A 17,350-nucleotide genomic window follows, 5' to 3' on the forward strand; every position below is an offset into this window, starting at 1 on the left:
AAAAATAAAAAGGTAAAGACACCTTAATTTTCAAAACCTAGAGAGAAAGGTTTCTTTAGAATAATGTCTGTTGTATTTCTATACATCATTGTGTCTCCATATAGGAAATATGAAACCATTCACCCCGAGCAATCCTGATGTCACGAAAGGGTGAGATAGCACATGCAACACAATTCAGGAAGTAAATGGAAATTGCTCAGTAATGATCATTAGGTATCTTCCTACCCTTAGAGGGAATGGGGTGTAATGGACGGGCCTGTGTTGGGCTTTCTCAGAGTTTCTTTACCATCTACTTATATGGACTTGGAAAAGTATCCCTTCCCATTGGAATTCTGATCCTTATTTGCGCACAGGATAGTACAGACTTAGAAGGTTGTCTGTAGACTTAGACATGTTTCCATGTAGACATGATAGATGCTTAATTAAGATGCTTCTCTCCTTTTCCCTTCCATCAAAACATGTCTTTTGTAATAGTAAATGTATGAATGTGGAAATGACATGTTTCACCGTCTTTATTGTCAAATACTAACTGCTGTTGTCCAGAATTTGGACATACTGAAGGATTAGCTGTAAGTTTTCCTCGAAGCCCGAGGTGTTGTTGTCCTTCTTTTTTTGTTTTTTGTTTTATGTATGTTCTGGGTATTAGGAGAGGTTCCTCACTAATATATATTGTCCTTTCTGTCCTTCACAGGATGCTTTTTGCTTTCCTTTTTTCTCTTAACTCACTGTTTCAATTTTAAAACATTGAATCACTTATTAACCCTTGGGTTTCTTAAGAAATGACTGAGATAGTAATAAGCTATTTGGATCCTTAAACTTATCATTTATTAAATTTTTTTCTTTTAATACATAATTTCTATTTTTATTTGAAAGTACTTTGAAAAATCTATACATATTAATAAGCTGTTTTGTAAAAATAATTTTTTTCTTTTTTATCATGTTTTTAGTTTGAGGGTTAGAAAAACCTGTTTTGATTATAGAAAATAATAAAATCTTTACAATGAACAAGGAGCTGTGGCTGAGTGACATTATGAGTATTCTGTAAAATAATACATTGAGTATCTAAAACCTCTTTTTTGAATATTTTGGCTTAGTCAGTCTGAATACAAGTAATATTTTGTTACTGGAGAAGTGAATTACCTTAACAGTTTAAATGGAAACTATCTAGCAGGATGAGCTCTCATACTGGAGCAATGGCTCAGTGGTTAAGAGCACTGGCTCCTCTTGTGGAGGACCTGGGTTCGAGTGTCAGCACTACAGACACTCAAGCAGCCTCCAGTTTCTGGGGATCTGATGCTCTCTTCTGGTCTCTTCAGGCATCGCATGCACATGGTATACTTAGATGCATGCAAGCAGAACACTCATACACATAAAATAAAAATAAATCTTTTTAAAGAAGTTTCCTAGTGAAGGAGATGACATAAGTAAATAAATTAAAAACTGATTAGCAATTTATCTTAGTTCTCAAAATGAGAACTAAATTTAAAAATAGAGGAGAGTGCCTGATCTGGCCTCTGCCCGGTGTAGGGGCTGAGACCTCAGCAGACCTCCTGAGAGCCCCGGATCCAGCCTCCATGTGGTGATGGAATCCCACTGAAACTGGCCAACAGCCCATGGAAAACAGGTGATGCAGAGACCTGAAAGTTCAGTGCCTTGCCACAATAGGAGGAAGATCATTCCACCCTATCACCCCCTCCAGGGCTCAGAGACTTTTGTGGAAGAGGTTGGTGGAAAGAATGTAAGAGCCTGAGGGAGGGGTGGAGTGTGACCTGGAAGTGTACTCCAACTACTATGCTGGAAAGCTATAGTCACACCTCCTTCCCACACTCATCAAGGAGTCAAGGGGGGAGTCATTTATTTCTCCCATGCAATCAGCTGATCTTAGCTGCACGTGGGGGAGGGTCTAAGGATATATAAGCCAAGAATGCCATGAGGCATCTCTCTTGCAGTTTTATGCAGCTGTCGGGGAGTCACAGAATCCATGTTTGAGTGTGGACTTTCTACTGCAGCTGTAAATGGGGGGGAGGGGGCACCCACTCTTCAAGACCAAAAAAGAAAGAAAAAAATACATTGCTGTCATGTTTTGTGATATGAAAAAAAAGATTTTATGAGATCGTATTTGCTTTAGGAAATACTTTAAACAATTTGAGCCCTAGTTCCAAAAAGAAAGAATACTAATGCTGTATTTTGTATGTATTTCTGCATATCAAAATTTTGTATAGAAAATTTGATGAGATTTTTAGATGATTACATCATCTCTGTTATGGCAGCATTTATTTGGAATTTGAAAAGTTTATTTGTACCATGTTTTGTATGTTCATTCAAGAGACATTTATTGAGTGCCTCCTAGATACAATGCATGGTGCTGAAAGCGTGCCTCTGAGCAACATGGGCACAGTTCTACCTTCGGAGGGCCATGTCTTGTCTGGGGAAGACAGCATTAAACAGCAGTTTCACAGTCAATTATTTCAGCAAGCTTGTACACTGTCTAGAAGGGCCAAGCATAGCCCTTTGACAGGATAGAGCTCAGGTTTACTTAACTGTCCTATGAAAGTATGAGGAAGGAGAGAGTAAGCACAGGGGAGAGGGTTCTTCTGAGTGGTGGAGCACAAAGTGGGAGGAAGGGGAAACAGACCTTGCTGAAGCTATGGGTCTTGCATCTGTACCCAGGTAAGAGTAAGGGAAGGATGGCTACAAATGTGGATCAGCTTGGTGGTGAGATGTTTGTAGCAAAATGCATCTTTAAGGCATGGTCTCTGTTTTTCTCTGGTCAGCCTAGAAGAAGAGTGGAACAGGAAGAGGGTACCTGTGGGAGTGGGAGAGAGAACAAGTTAGAGTGCTTATGGCTTCGCATGGTCATATGATTTTTTTTCTAGTAGGACTGAATTGCCTTCCTTCAGGATTAGTGGTGGGACTGGCTGGATTGAGCTGAGACTGATTAAATTTTCTTTAAAAGACTGAATTATACATAACATGAAACTATCAACAGTTTAAGGGAAAGCAAAGGAACAGAGGCAGTTCATTTGAATTGAAAGAAAGAGTTCTGCCATTTCCTTCACTGTGTCACCACTGTAAGAGTAGCTTTTGAGACGGTACAGGACCTGCTATGGGAGAACCTTCTGAGCTGTAGGACCAGCATGTTACCTGTGTCATAACGCTTACTAAAGCTGAAATGAACAACGTGAGCCCATGCTTGTAATGTATTGTATGTATTAGCTATTCCAGTGTAGCCTGATGAATGGGCACAGAAAAGACTGAGGCGGACCAAGGAATTTGTGTTTTGAGAGAAAAATTGATATGTCAAATAGAAGAGGCAGGAGTGCCATTGGTGCCCTTTGCTCATTTTGTCCAGAAATGTTGCATATATTCTTCCTCTGAACATGAAAGATAGGATTCGTCTTTTTCATTAGAAGTTTCTACCTGTTGACACTTAATTGGGAAAATGCATTTTTTTTTTCCTAATGTGGAAGTTTTAGAGATGAAAATATACTACTTGTCATTAATTTTTGCTAATGTATTTGTGTGTATGTGTGTGTGGTTTTTGAGACAAGAGTTCCATTCTCTATAGCCCAGGCTGGCCTGGGACAAAATATGTAGTGCAGGCTGGTCTTGAACTCGTGGCAGTCCTCCAGCTTTAGCCTCTCAAGTGCTAAGATTATGGGTGTGAGTCATCATGCCCCGCTTCTCCTGTGTTTTGTGGTAAATTATATTCATGAATATATGTTCACTACTTTCTAGGTAGAAGTAAGGTAGGTAACGTTTTCTTTATGGCATTTGTCTTTTTCTACCAAATATGCCTACATTATTGTGTTCTTGTATGTGAGTATCTCAAATTTCTTTCTAAGTGTTGGATTCATAGTGTTTATAAGTACTGTTTCAGTTAAAACACTGTTTAATAGCAGCATACATTTTAGGTTTTGTGAATTTTTAGGATAGCTGTCATTCCTTTAAATTTTTTTGTTTGTTTTTTATAAAGGCTAGAATTTGAAATTTTCTTTTGTCTCTTCATTTTTTAGAGACATAACACTCATTGTAAATATTAAGACAATAGCCCAGACTATGTGTTTTTACTAGCTGTGGTAAAGGGTTTATAACCTCCAAGGATGTATGATTCTCATTTATTTCAAGTTTCAGGTTTAAACACAGTTTCTATGAGATACAGTTATTGAACTAACAACTTTAAAAATCAGAGTTGTCTGGGGCTGGAGAGATGGCTCATTGGTTAAGAGCACTTGCTGTTCTTGCAGAGGATCTGAGTTTGAGTCCCAGTACCCACCACATCAGGTGACTTAAAACCACCTGTAATTTCAGGTGATTGGATGCCCTCTTCTGGCCACCACAGGTACCTATACACATGTGATTCACATATGTATACTCAAACACACATACATAGACATAAAATTGAAAAAAAAAAAACTAAAAAAAAAAAATCAGATTGTCCTTTACAGGTGTTAGATATTTCTTTTTTTCACACACAAGAAAATGTTTTATTTGTGTGTGTGCTTTTCTATATGTGCACCACGATTACACAGTTTCCAGTGGATGCCAAAAGAGGGCACCCTAATCCATGAAAATAGAACTAAGGATTGTTGTGAGGTACATAATGTGGGGCTAGGAATTGAATCTGGTGCTCTGCGAGAGTATCAAGTGCTCTTAACCTCTGAACCACCTCCACAGTCCCTCAGCTCTTATGTTGGTTTTACAACATCTAGGATGTTAGAGATTTTTGTATGGCAGCCAGAGGTTTCCAGTTACTGTGCTTCAAATATGTTTCTAGCTGTGTGCTAAATGGATTGTTTGCTTTAACTCTCACCACATCCCTTCAGGTGCTGTCCTCTGGCAGTGTTATTCTCATCAAGAATGAAGAAACTGAGGTCTGCATTAAAGCTTCAGTAACTTGCTGAAAGCTATTTGGTTATAGGCCTGTCTTCTTTTTGTTGTTTTATTCTTCTGCGTCATGATGGAGGGCATACTTCTCTTTGTAGTGCCTCTGTTCCAGGACATGTGAATGGAAAGGTGAAAGGCTTATTAAACCCTATCAAAGATACAGTTAAGCAATCTTGGATTGTGTAGATTTAATTTGGGAGCTAAAAATCACCTTAATTTCTAAGAGACAAAGATAAAAACAGACTTGAGGACTGACTTTCCAAAGGGTGTTGGAAGATTTTGGGTGCTCTAATGCTAACAGATTTTACTGAAGGGCAGACTCTTCATGTAGAAAGGTGTGTGCTTGGCCTCATGATGAAAAATACTTTCCCATCTAACAGTGTGCATGTCTTCCTGTGTAGACTTCTCAGTATGTGCAGTGTGTTGCTGGGTGTCTTCAGCTGATGCTCCGGGTCAATGAGTACCGCTTTGCCTGGGTGGAAGCAGATGGGGTGAACTGGTGAGTGTCCTTTACTTTCTATGTACAGTAACATTTAAGAGCATTTTTCCTTGACATTTTCAAAGAAATTAATAGATTTACTCTTCTAAAAGAAGTATTTTATTCTTATGTCTGCTTAACAGTGGATTATGTTAACCTTAATAGTCAGTACCTGTTGAGCTGAGCATCTCCCTTTCCCTTGTTTGCTCTATGTTTTATAAACGATTAAGGCCTCTTAAGAACCTAATGCTGGACAAAACAAATATAAAATAATTATAAAGTATTTTGGCAAATGCAGGCAAAAAATCAATAAGAAAAAGTGTTACTGAAAAAAACAAAACAACCCAAAGCAAAAAAGCTTGACTATAAACTATCATTCTTGCTAATGCCATACAATTCCATGCTTTGTGGGATCCTAATTAGCAGGTATAGAAACTTTGAGGACTTGTCTACTTTGGTTTGGCAAACTTATATGCCAAAAGATCTCGAAAGAGTGGAGATTCTGTTTTACCCTTAGCGAATTTATTTCATACTTAATGAGAAAGCTAAGTGCTTTTAAACCAGATACTCTTTTAAATTAGTAAGAGCATCATTTCTCTTGGAAAATCTGTACAGGAAGCTCAGTATCAACAGGGGAGTTTGGTAATTGAGGATTTAGAATGGGGGTTGATTGAATGATGTGTTGTCCATCTCTGTTGGACTCCTGGGTTGCATGTCAGGTGTGAGGAGCACCTATGAAAAGAGACCCAGAGATTCTGGACTTCTTTAGCAGACAGTTGCTGCAGTTTCTTAGTGTTACTTCCACAAATGGCTAGTCTTAGGAATTAGATTTAAATTGTCACAGATTATTTAGTCTTCATTGGCTGAATAAGTTATTATTCTTGTATTAATTTGCAAAATTTCAATTTATTTATTATTATTTAACCCCATCTTCAATTAATAATAGCTGTTCCAGTTTTTCATGAGATCTAATGGACTCTTAAAATATTTTTTAGTCCTTTTATGAAAAAATTAACATAACTAAAATAGAAAGTGTAAAATAACTTAGATTAGAATTTAAACATTGTAAACCTTGTTGTGTTAAGTAAAATTTGATAGACAAATACCACAAAAGAGAAAAGAAAACAACAATATGACTGAGCAAAAATGAACTAGATTCTTTTTTAAAAAATTGTCAGTGGGTCAGTCGGTTGGTTGGTTGGTCTGCCTGCCTGCCTGCCTGCCTGCCTGCCTGTCTATTGTGTGCACACACACTTTAGCTTCACAGAGCATGTGTGGTGGAAGTTGGTTTTCTTCTTCCCACCATGTGGGTCCTGGGGATTGAATTCAGGTCAGGCTTGGCAGCAAGTGCCATCACCCGCTGAGCCATCTTGCTGGCCCTAGGTTCTTGTTGCATAATATTGTCTCAAAGTCTTTCATGTTGATGGTCTTCTCAATGAGGATACTATATTTTCTTTTTGTCCTTAAATCAGTTTTGTTTGTTTATTTAATGTTGTGTGTGGTATGTGTCTGAGTGTGTCTGTCTGTGTGTGTGTGTCTGTCTATGTCTGTCTGTGTGTTTGTCTGTGTCTGTGGGTCTGTCTGTCGGTCTGTCTGTATCTGTCTGTGTCTGTCTGTTTGTGTGGGTCTGTCTGTGTCTGTCTGTATGTGTGTTTGTGTGGGGACCAAAACAGGGCAACTTATGTCCTCTTCGATCACTCTCTGCTGTTCCTCTGAGGCAGGGTTTCTTCCTGAACCTGGGGCTTACATCTCAGCTGGCCTGGAAGCCAACTCCTGTCTCTACTCCATTGGACTGGGGTCACAGGCATTTGCAAGGATACCTGCTAGTTATGTGGATGCAGGGATCTAGTCCTGATGATTACAGAGCAAGCACTCTTAACCACTGAGCCATCTCTTCAGCTCCTTTTAGATCAGTTCTTGAATTTGAAAAAAAAATATGAGAAAGACATCTAAATTCTCAGAGTTTAAAGTTTCACTTATATAGCCAATTTCATTATTATTGCCAGAGGATAAAGTGGTACTTCACTCTTTACTTTCATCTTCTGTTTAATAACTGTGAAATGCCTTCCCCGTTAGTTGCTGTTGTGGGTGGACAGTAAAAATGTCCCAGTTCTCAAGTATGTTCACGTTGAGTTGGGAGATTCATTAGGACTTATTATGAGAGTAGGCAGATTTTGGTACTTATAGCTAAGATTTATTGTAGAGATATGCTAAGGATAGACAGGTGGACCATGAAGACACATCTGAGTTTGGAAGAATCCATGAAGAAAGCATGAAACTTCCTCATGCCTCCCTCTCTCATGAGGCCATATGAAATGCATCTTCCCAACAGTGGAAATGTAGCAACATCTGTGTGAGGTTTCTGTCCAGGAGAACTGTTAAAGACTCAGCTCCTGGGGCTGGAGAGATGGCTCAGTGGTTAAGAGCACTGACTGCTCTTGCAGAGGACCTGGGTTCGATTCCCAGCACCCACATGGTGACTACAAACCATCCTTAGCTCCAGTTCCAGGGAAATCCAAAGCCCTCTTCTGACCTCCATGGCATTGCATGACATGGGTGGACTCCCATATATGCAGGCAATGTACTCATACACATAAAATAAAAATAATGAATAAAATATTAAAAAAAAGACTCCCTGGAGGCTAGTTGCATAGGCACTCTGCTGATAACATCTTGAAAATCCAGAGTGCTAAAAGGAAAGTAGTTTTCTAAACCAAAATACCATGGGTGGGGGTGGCTTAAGAATGCTGCAGCTTATTTCTTACAGTTCTAGTGGCCAAGATCCAAGATCCTGGGAAGTCCAAGATCCTGATCCTGTTGGATTTGGTTTGTGGTGAGAGCTTACTTCCTGGTTTCTGGTTGACTGTCTTTCACTGTGACCTCACAGATAGATGGGCTAAAGGCCTTTCTCAGGGTTTTTTTTTTTTTAATAAGGCATTTAGGGTTCTATCCTATGATCTAATCTCCCAGAAGCTCTGCCTGATCATGCTATCAATTTTGGGTTTATGATTATAACATGAATTTTGGAGGGACACTGACATACAAATCATAGCAGTAGCTGTCTAGCATAAATCACATTATTTGTGCAAACTGTATGAGCATAGTGAGCTGCTCTTATCTAAGACCAGCGTTCTCAAGATTCTGGTACTCTTTTCTGAACAGAAACCCAAAGACAGTCCGTCTTTTTTATTAATTTTTTTTGTGTTTTGACAGAGTCTCACCATGTAGCCTCACTGGTCTGGAACTTGCTATGTAGACCAAGCTGGCCTCGATCTCATAAAGATCCTCCTGCATTAGCCTCCTGAGTGCCAGGATTAAAGGCATGCACCACCACACCCAGGTGTTCCATCTTAAAATTTTTTTAAAAATTATTTTTATTAATGTGTATGTGTGTTTTTCCTGCTTGTCTGTAAGTGTATCACTTACATGCAGTGTCTACAGAGGCCAGGAGATGCATCAGATACCCTGGAACTGAGTTATAGGCAGTTGTGAACTGTCTGATGTGGGTGCTGGGAGCCCAACCTGGGTCCTCTGCAAGAGCAGCCAGTGTTCTTCACCACCGAACCATCCCTCCAGCCCCATTCACCTTCCTAAAAGATGTTGCAGGATTTTTGGCACTGTAATAGGAAAAGACGATGATGCCATTACATCATCGCCCTGGGATAGTCCATGTGGCTCCAGCTTTCATTTTTCACAATTGCATGCTAGTTATACTTAGTGAAATATTATAATTAGTGAGATGATATCTGTAAGATGAAAAGGCACAAGATCACCAAGATCACATAATATGTTATAGGTCTTTAGGAAAGTTCAGTAGGTCCATATGGTTATTTGCAAGATAAAGTGAATTTTATCCTGCTAAGCTGAAAGCATTTTTTTCCCTCTTCAGGGGACCCACAAGAAAGTCATGAAATAGTAATCTGTACAGACAGTTACTTTTTTATTCCAAAAATAAACTGAGGTACAAAACATTGGTCCAGTGGATCCTCTTGGTATGTGGAGGTGAATCAAGTGCTGTGTGGTCATCACTAGTATCATACTTAACTTTGAAGAACAATCAACAGTATTAAGTATTCAATAGCTTTCCTGTTTCCAGAAATAAAATATGTAGTCTTTCTTTTGCAGTGAACAGTTTTGTTTCTTTGTGATGCTTCTCAAATCATAACTAGGAATAATGTGAGGAGAAAAAAATTCAAGTATAGCCTGTTTGAAGAGAGGAAGATAATCGATTAATAAAAACAATTCCATACATTTTAGTCAGTGTACTGACTTAAAAAAAAAGCCTATTGCATACATGATACAGTATTTTTTGAATGTTCTTATAGAAGAACTGAATTTTTCTTTCTTCATTTTAAAAATTTTATGTGTATGAGTGTTACGCCTGCTGTGTGTAGGTGCACCCATGTTGTGCAGTGCATGGGAAGACAGAAGAAAGTGTCATACCCCATGGAACTGGAGTTACAGCTAGTTGTTAGCCACCGTGTGGGTGTTGGGATTCGAACCTGGGTCTTCTGCAAGAACAACCAGTGCCTTTAACTGCTGAGCCATCTCTTCAACCTGAGAACTATATTTTTCATTGTGTTGCATGTTAACTGTATTAGCAGCCTAAAAGTTAGCATTGACTTTTTTTTTTTTTTTTTAAATTTGAGAGCTTAAGGTAGGTATTTCCTGGGGGTAATTGCCTCCACAAATTCAGCTAGTGTTTGTGAACATTTATAACACCAAATTGAAATATTTTGAAAGTAAAAAGTCATACTAAGTTTAAAGTAAGATTTGAAAAATAGTTCTAATTATGCATTTTTGTGTGATAGGGGAATGTAGGCAACAGATTACTGAAAATGCACGCTAGCTAGTAAGCCACCTGTTTTGTCTCTGCTCCCTGTATTTGTTTGATTTAATTAAAACCTTGCTTGAAAAACAGGATACTAAATAGGATTTCTGGCTTCATGGAGCCTAACCTTCTCTCTAATGTTAGATTTGACAGTAATTTGCACCTACTGAACTTTCCTTATAATGTTGTGCTAAGTATTATGGAGGATATGAAGATAGGCAGCCTTTCCTTTAAGAGGGTTATAACCTAGTAAGAAAGTATCAAAACCCCTCACAGTAGCTTTGAGGGTCCCACAGCTTCAGCTTGTGACTTTGTCAGCTTCCCCAGACTGTTAGGTTTTCAGTACTTTGACTGAGCAGTCACATTTAACTTGCCATCATGAGGGAAAACAAGATCTAAACAATGAATTCCCATTCATTTCTCAGGCCTCCCTCTGACTGTGCTAGCCTGTAAGTTGTTTGAGAGCATACGCAGTGTCATCTTGTCTCCCTTTGATCTTGTCTGCCCTTGCACTGCACCTCCTTTAGAGACCCTCAACAACTACTTGTTGAAGCAGTGCACTTGGATGTGTCCTGGTCTTTGTCCTGTGTCCCTTGTCCTGCTCTGCTTTCCTACTCCACAGAATTCAGGGTTCTTGTTCTGATATGAATTCCTTCCCTGTTCTGGTAAGCAGGAAATTTTACTTCATTAGAATATTCCTTTGCTTCATCCTTTCAGTGAAAACATACGAATTGTATTTAATTTTAAATTCCCTTGAACTTCTCTAAAAGATTAATCATTGTTGATACCTTCCTTTTGAAACATTTCTACTGTGGTTTCAAACTAGTAGATAATTGAATATGACAATTTGTTCTGAAACCAAAGCAAAGACCACCTGTAGGTCTGGGGCTAGCATCACAGAAATGTTCATGCTTGGAGGGGCAAGGGAAGATGACATTTAGACCTTTGAGGAGGGTCTGCTCCTCTTGTTGGTGCCTGTGATTCCTGAGGAAGAAGCTCATGAAGGGACCCAGGCCTCTCAAGAAAGGCCCAGCTGACTAGTGATGGTGTCTCTGAGGCTGTGTGTTAGAGCTGGAATAGCTGCCACTGAATTGGCTACTGCCATGGGAACGGAGCACTACTTCACAAGGAAGTGCCACCTTGTGACACAGGTGCAGAAAGCCAGCAGGCCTGCACCTTCTTTCTGTGTCCTCACAGGCAGCCTTTAGTTCCCTCCTGGATCCTAGCATCAAGCTGGTGCCTCAGAGGAATGGGTGTCCAGGCCATTAGCCACAACATCAAAAAACATAGTATAGAAGGCCTAGTTTAGTAACTGGAACAGAGAACAAAGGAAATCAGATACTAGGCTGTTGAAATATAAAAACTATTTTGCAGTTGAGATACAGTATTTAATAAAAGCAAGTTTTATATAACAACTGGAAGGTACTTCAGGTAGAAACAACACATGAGAAAATTGAGAATAGTTAAGTAAATTTAGAGCTGTTTACAAACACAAAAAACGTGTTCAGCACAGAGCACTGGCTGTTTTTCCAGAGAACCTGGGTCTAATTCCCAGCATCCACACTGTGCATGGTGGCTAACAACTCCTGCAACTCCAGTTCCAAGAGATCCGATGCCGTCTTCTGGCCTCTAAGGGCATTGCATGACACAGGTGCACTTGCATACTTGCAGGCACTCATGCACGTAAAAAATAGAAGATCACAAAACTAGACAGCTGGCACAGATATACGTCTACATCAATAGTAGGTTATCAAATGTTAAAATGTTCTTTAATAGAGCAGCTTTACATTTACAGAAAAATTAAAAGCATGCATATCTTCTCTCTTCTCACCAGTTTCCCTGTTTTGACATCTTGGGTTAGTGTGATATACTTGTTCAAAGTGATCAGTCAATATTGGGTCACTTACTAAGAGCCATATTTTATGTTAGGGGTGACTCTGTTGGGCATTCTGTGGAGTCTGAGCCCCTTAGTTCCACTGGTCATTTTTGATTATCTTATTTGATGATTTCTGCCTTCCTTGAATGGTGTGTGTGTGTGTGTGTGTGTGTGTGTGTGTGTGTGTGTCCCAGGGAAATGTCCTTCACTTTTTACACTATCTCCCCTTTGGGACAACCCCTTTCACTTCAGTGGAGTTCTCTGTTTTCTTTCTTCTTTAAAAAAATTATTTTTTAAAAACTTTTGTGTGTATGAGTGTATTGCCTGTATATATGTAAGTGTACCCGTGTTGTGCAGTGCCCTTGGAGGTCAGAAGAGGGGGTCAGATTCCCCTGGACCTGGAGTTACAGACAGTTGTTAGCTGCCATGTGGGTGCTGGGAATTGAACCTGGGTCCTCTGCAAGAGCAGTCAGTACTCTTAACCACTGAGCCATCTCTCCAGCCCCCTTCTCAGTTTTCTTTATCAGTGAAGTAAGAGATGAAGTGAGAAGTGTCTGACATTTTTTCTACACCCCCACCCTGCACCAAATTCCATGATTGGCTGTGACGGGTTTCCCAAAGTTATTTTCTCCCTTTTTTCTGAGTTTTCTACGTCTTAAAGCTCTTCTCTTGGTTGCCCAAGCTCAAAATCTTGATATAAAAGTTGCCTTAAGACTCATGAACATAGCGGAACAGTGGGTAAAGATTTCTCAACTCTCATCAGTGAAGCTTCCTCATACAACAGAAGGTGATGCACACAGAAGGCCACAACTGGCAAAATGTAGAAAATAAGAGTGTAGAGAGTGTGTCCCTGGATAGGACTCCTATATTTAACCTCACCCACTGATAGCTCAGAGACCATTGTGGAAGAGGGGGCTGGAAGATTGTAAGAGCCAGGGTTGGAAACAGAGTCTTCCGGGCCTCTGGAAACTTGCTTGTATGAAGTTAACAGAAATGGTGTCAGCATGCAGAAGGCCATGTAATCACATGTAATCAGACAGAAACCCAGCATAGAACTGGGGAAATGGGCAGCAGGCCCCAACCTTAGATGAAGAAGTATTGGCAGCTGATTACTGCTGGGTGAGGGAGAGTTGGTCTTATCTTAGGGAGAGACTTTAGAAGGCTGATTAGATTCCAGTGGATGAACTTGTATTGAGAAACATCTGGGTGTACAAACTTGACTTGATAGGACTTAACATATATGACAGAATACATGAAATCCGGTGGCAGGGGGAGATTTTGGAGGATGCAGATCAGGAAGGGGGTCTGAAGGTGATTAAGATGTTTTGTATGAAGGGCACAAATTTAAATAAAGATATACACTGGGAAAAAAGTTGCCTTAAGCTGGCATTGATTCTGCTCCCATTCCCTGCTGGCTCCAGTTCTCAGCTGTCTCCACATTTCACTTAGCACTTGCTTCCCTTTATCATCGCCACCCTGCAGCGATGCTCCTGCTTCCCGAGTTTCTGTGACTTGTGGAGAGAGAGGGTCAGGTGCTGCTGTGCCGGGAATGACTCTGACGGGGTACAGTCTAGTCAAGATACTTGAGTGCTATGCCTGGTGCAAAAGAGACCAAGGACGTGGTTCAGGGATTTGTTCCATTAGCATACGAGTGGACTCATTCATTTCCTTTTCTGTTGTGCTGATATTAAATGTTTTCTCTGTTTCTTTTTAGCATAATGGGAGTTTTGAGTAACAAGTGTGGCTTCCAACTTCAGTATCAAATGATTTTTTCAATATGGCTCCTGGCATTCAGTCCTCAAATGTGTGAACACCTTCGCCGCTATAATATCATTCCTGTTCTGTCTGACATCCTTCAAGAATCTGTCAAAGAGAAAGTGACAAGAATCATCCTTGCGGCATTCCGTGTAAGTACTTAATGGTGGTGGACTGTGTCTGTGTGTGTGTGCAGGACTTTCTCCTGTGCTGTGCCTTTGAGCCTTTATCAAATGGAACAGTTACTTCTTCACTGTATGCTTCGTAATCTATAGATTTTTCTGAATGCAGTGAAGTAGCACTAATTTTTCTTATGTCACTGGGCAGGTGGGAAGTAAACCATGTAAATGGAATATGTGAATTAGGAATGCTTGTAAAGAAATGTACTGTGGTTACTTTCAGATGGAGAAAGACGCTTTTTGTGGCAGTGCTGGCAAAGGGACTATTAATGAAGGAGCTTTTCTCTTACAGAGCCTATCTTTTAGTTGGGAGTTATATTTCAGATCTTGGATCTGCTAGGTACCAGCATGTTTCTGAGGGAACTGAAGAAACGTAGTTATTTTAAACATAAGCTGTATTATTGGATATTAGGATATAGAATTTTGTCAAGTATATGAGCATGTGTGAAGCTGAGGGTGCCGAGGACGGGCAAGGAGCTTTGTTGTAGCACAGAAATGAACTTTTTCAGTTGGTTCCCAGAGCCATTGTTTTTACTGGACCGACTGCTGATAATCTTGTTCATCTCCTTAGGATTCAGATGGGCTCCTGGGGATGGCTTGGTTGTTGCAATGTCTTAGGGATGCTGCCCATGGCTTGTTACTGGACACGTCACACGGGGTGCTTGCTACTCAATGCCCTACATCTTCCTCAGGGGCTTCCATTTGTTAACTCACCAGAGCCCTGTTGTAATGGTTCTTGTCACCATTGCTAATTTATGGGGATCATTGGTATTTGGGTGTCCTCTGCTTTGCACATGGGAGGTAGAGAGATGGCATTCCTGATAGGGGCAGACTTGTTAGTGTAGGGGTCTGTTCTTCAAAGCAGTCAAAAATAAAAAGTACAGATGTGCTACAAAGATTGAAGTAGCATTAGCATCACATTAGTCAAATACAGCCAGTAATATCTTTACAGTGCTTCCAGGCATGTAGAGATAAATATATAAATAGACACATGATTTTGTTTTAGACTTAAAAACAATTATATGACAGTAGGGTAATGGCTGAGACTTTAGCAGACCTCCTGAGAGTGCCTGGATCTTGTCTCCATGTGTGGTGGTGCGCATTTCCAAATCACACAGTACCCAACCCCCTAATTGGGATTACATGAGGCCCCTCCCACATCCCCGGGGTGGAACTTCCTGCTCTGCAGTAGGGTAGGGGAAAAGACCTCAGCAGACACAGGTTAACCTCAACTCAGTAATAGTAGGGGACTTCAGTACCCCACTGTGTCCATTAGACAGGTCAACCAGACAAAGACTATATAGAGACATCTGAATAAATTGATACCATACATCAAATGGACTTAATAGACATCTTCCGAATATTCCCACCCAAGCACCAAATAATACACTTTCTATTCCCCCCATGGAACTTTCTCAAACATTGACCACATACTGGGGTAGAAAACAAATCTCAACAAATAACAAAAAAAAAAAAAAAAAAAAAAGAAATAAGTCCATGATATTCTATCAGCCCACAATGCAATAAAGCTTAAAATCAACACTAGAAGAAGCCCTAGTAACCACATGAACTCATGGAGATTAAACAACACATGCCTGAATAATGAGTGGGTCAAAGGAGAAATTAAGAAAGAATACTACTCCTGGAATTCAATGAAAAGGGTAATACAACACAGTAAAACCTCTGGAACACTTTAAAAAGCAGTCCTAAGAGGGAAGTTTATCGTTCTAAGTACCTACGTTAAAAAATCAGAAAGAGCACAGATAAATGACTTAAAATTGCAACTCAACATACTTGAAAAGCAACAGCAAATGAAACCCAAACCCAGCAAAAGAGAAATAACAAAAATCAGAGCAGAAATTAATGAAATAGAAACAAAGAAAATAATACAAAGAATCAATGAATCTAGCAGGTGGTTCTTTGAAAAACTAAACAAGATAGACCTTTAGCCCAGTTAACTAAGAGAAAGAAAGAGAAAATCCAAATCAACAAAATGAGAGAAGGGGAAACATCATAACAGACACCCAAAAGATCCAGAACATTATAAGGGAGTATTTTGAAAACCTGAAAGAAATGGATGGATATCTGAAATCATGAGACCCACCAAAGTTAAGCCAAGAAGAGATCAACAGCTTGAACAGGCCCATAACATTTAAGGAAATAGAAACAGCAATACAAAACCTCTGGACTAAAAAATACGCAGGCCCAGATGAATTTACAGCAGACTTCTACCAGACATTTAAAGAAGGCTTCCATTCCAACCAGTACTATTTAAGTTATTCTAAATGATTGAAACAGAGGGAGACCTTCCAAATTCCTTCTATGAAGCCAGCATCACTCTAATGCCCAAACCAGGTAAAGACACAACCACAAAAGAAAACTGTAGAACCAAATCCTTAATGAACACAGATGCAAAAATTCTCAAAATGCTTGCAGACAGATGTACATCAAAAAGATCGTTCACCATGATCAAGTAGGCTTTATTCCAGAGATGGTTCAATATATGCAAGTCAATAAATGTCATAAATCATATAAAGACAAAAACATCGTCATCTCAATAGATGCAGAAAAGACTTTTGACAAAATTCTGCATGCATTCATGATAAAAGTTCTAAAGGGAATTGGACTGGAGGGAACATACCACAATGTAATTAAAGCTATCTACAAGAAACCCACAGCCAACATCATTCTAAATGGAAAAAAACCTGGAGGCATTCCCATTACAATCAGGAACCAGACAAGGCTGTCCACTATCTCCACTCCTTTTCAACATAGTACTTGAAACTCTTGCAAGAGAAATAAGACAAGAGAAGGAAATTATAGGAGTAATAATTGGAAAAGATGAGGTCAAATTATCCCTTGTTGCAGACAATATGATAGTATACCTAAGAGATCCTAAAAATTCCACCAGGAAACTCCTAGACCTCCTGATCAACACTTTGAGTAAAGTGGCAGGTTACAAAATTAGTCTACAAAATCAGTATCCTTTCTATATACCAGTAACAAGCAATCTGAGAAACACTCAGTGAAGGGGAAACACTCCCCTTCACAATAGCCTCAAAGAAGAAAGGGGGGGAAGTGGGGGCACCTTAAGTGGGAAAACCATGATAGAGGGGTGAGACGATACAAGAGAGAAACAATGCCTAGCTAGTCACAAAAACCAGAGGGAACCATATTATTCTACAATCTACTGACAAATTATATATAACAGATCAAGGAATATATCTCTAGATAAGGTTTATTTGAGACCAACTGGTCATTACCCAACATTTATCTGCAAGACACACAGTAATTAAAAATGCCAGAATGGTGGAACTAACCTTCTTGGATGTTTAACAGACATA

General features: G+C 39.6%; 1 protein-coding gene across 4 annotated transcripts in view; it reads left to right on the plus strand.

The window, feature by feature from the left end:
- Positions 1-17,350, plus strand: part of Atp6v1h (ATPase H+ transporting V1 subunit H) — a 113,283-nt gene that overhangs the window by 30,073 nt on the left and 65,860 nt on the right. For all 4 annotated transcript variants that reach the window (XM_008844423.3, XM_008844421.2, XM_008844422.2 and 1 more), the window contains 2 exons: positions 5,289-5,386; positions 13,787-13,979. In XM_008844423.3, the coding sequence (XP_008842645.1) occupies positions 5,289-5,386; positions 13,787-13,979 (291 nt within the window). The remainder of the gene's footprint in view (positions 1-5,288; positions 5,387-13,786; positions 13,980-17,350) is intronic.

This window comes from Nannospalax galili, unplaced genomic scaffold (assembly GCF_000622305.1).
Source record: "Nannospalax galili isolate Female #2095 unplaced genomic scaffold, S.galili_v1.0 scaffold40, whole genome shotgun sequence".
NCBI lineage: Eukaryota > Metazoa > Chordata > Mammalia > Rodentia > Spalacidae > Nannospalax > Nannospalax galili.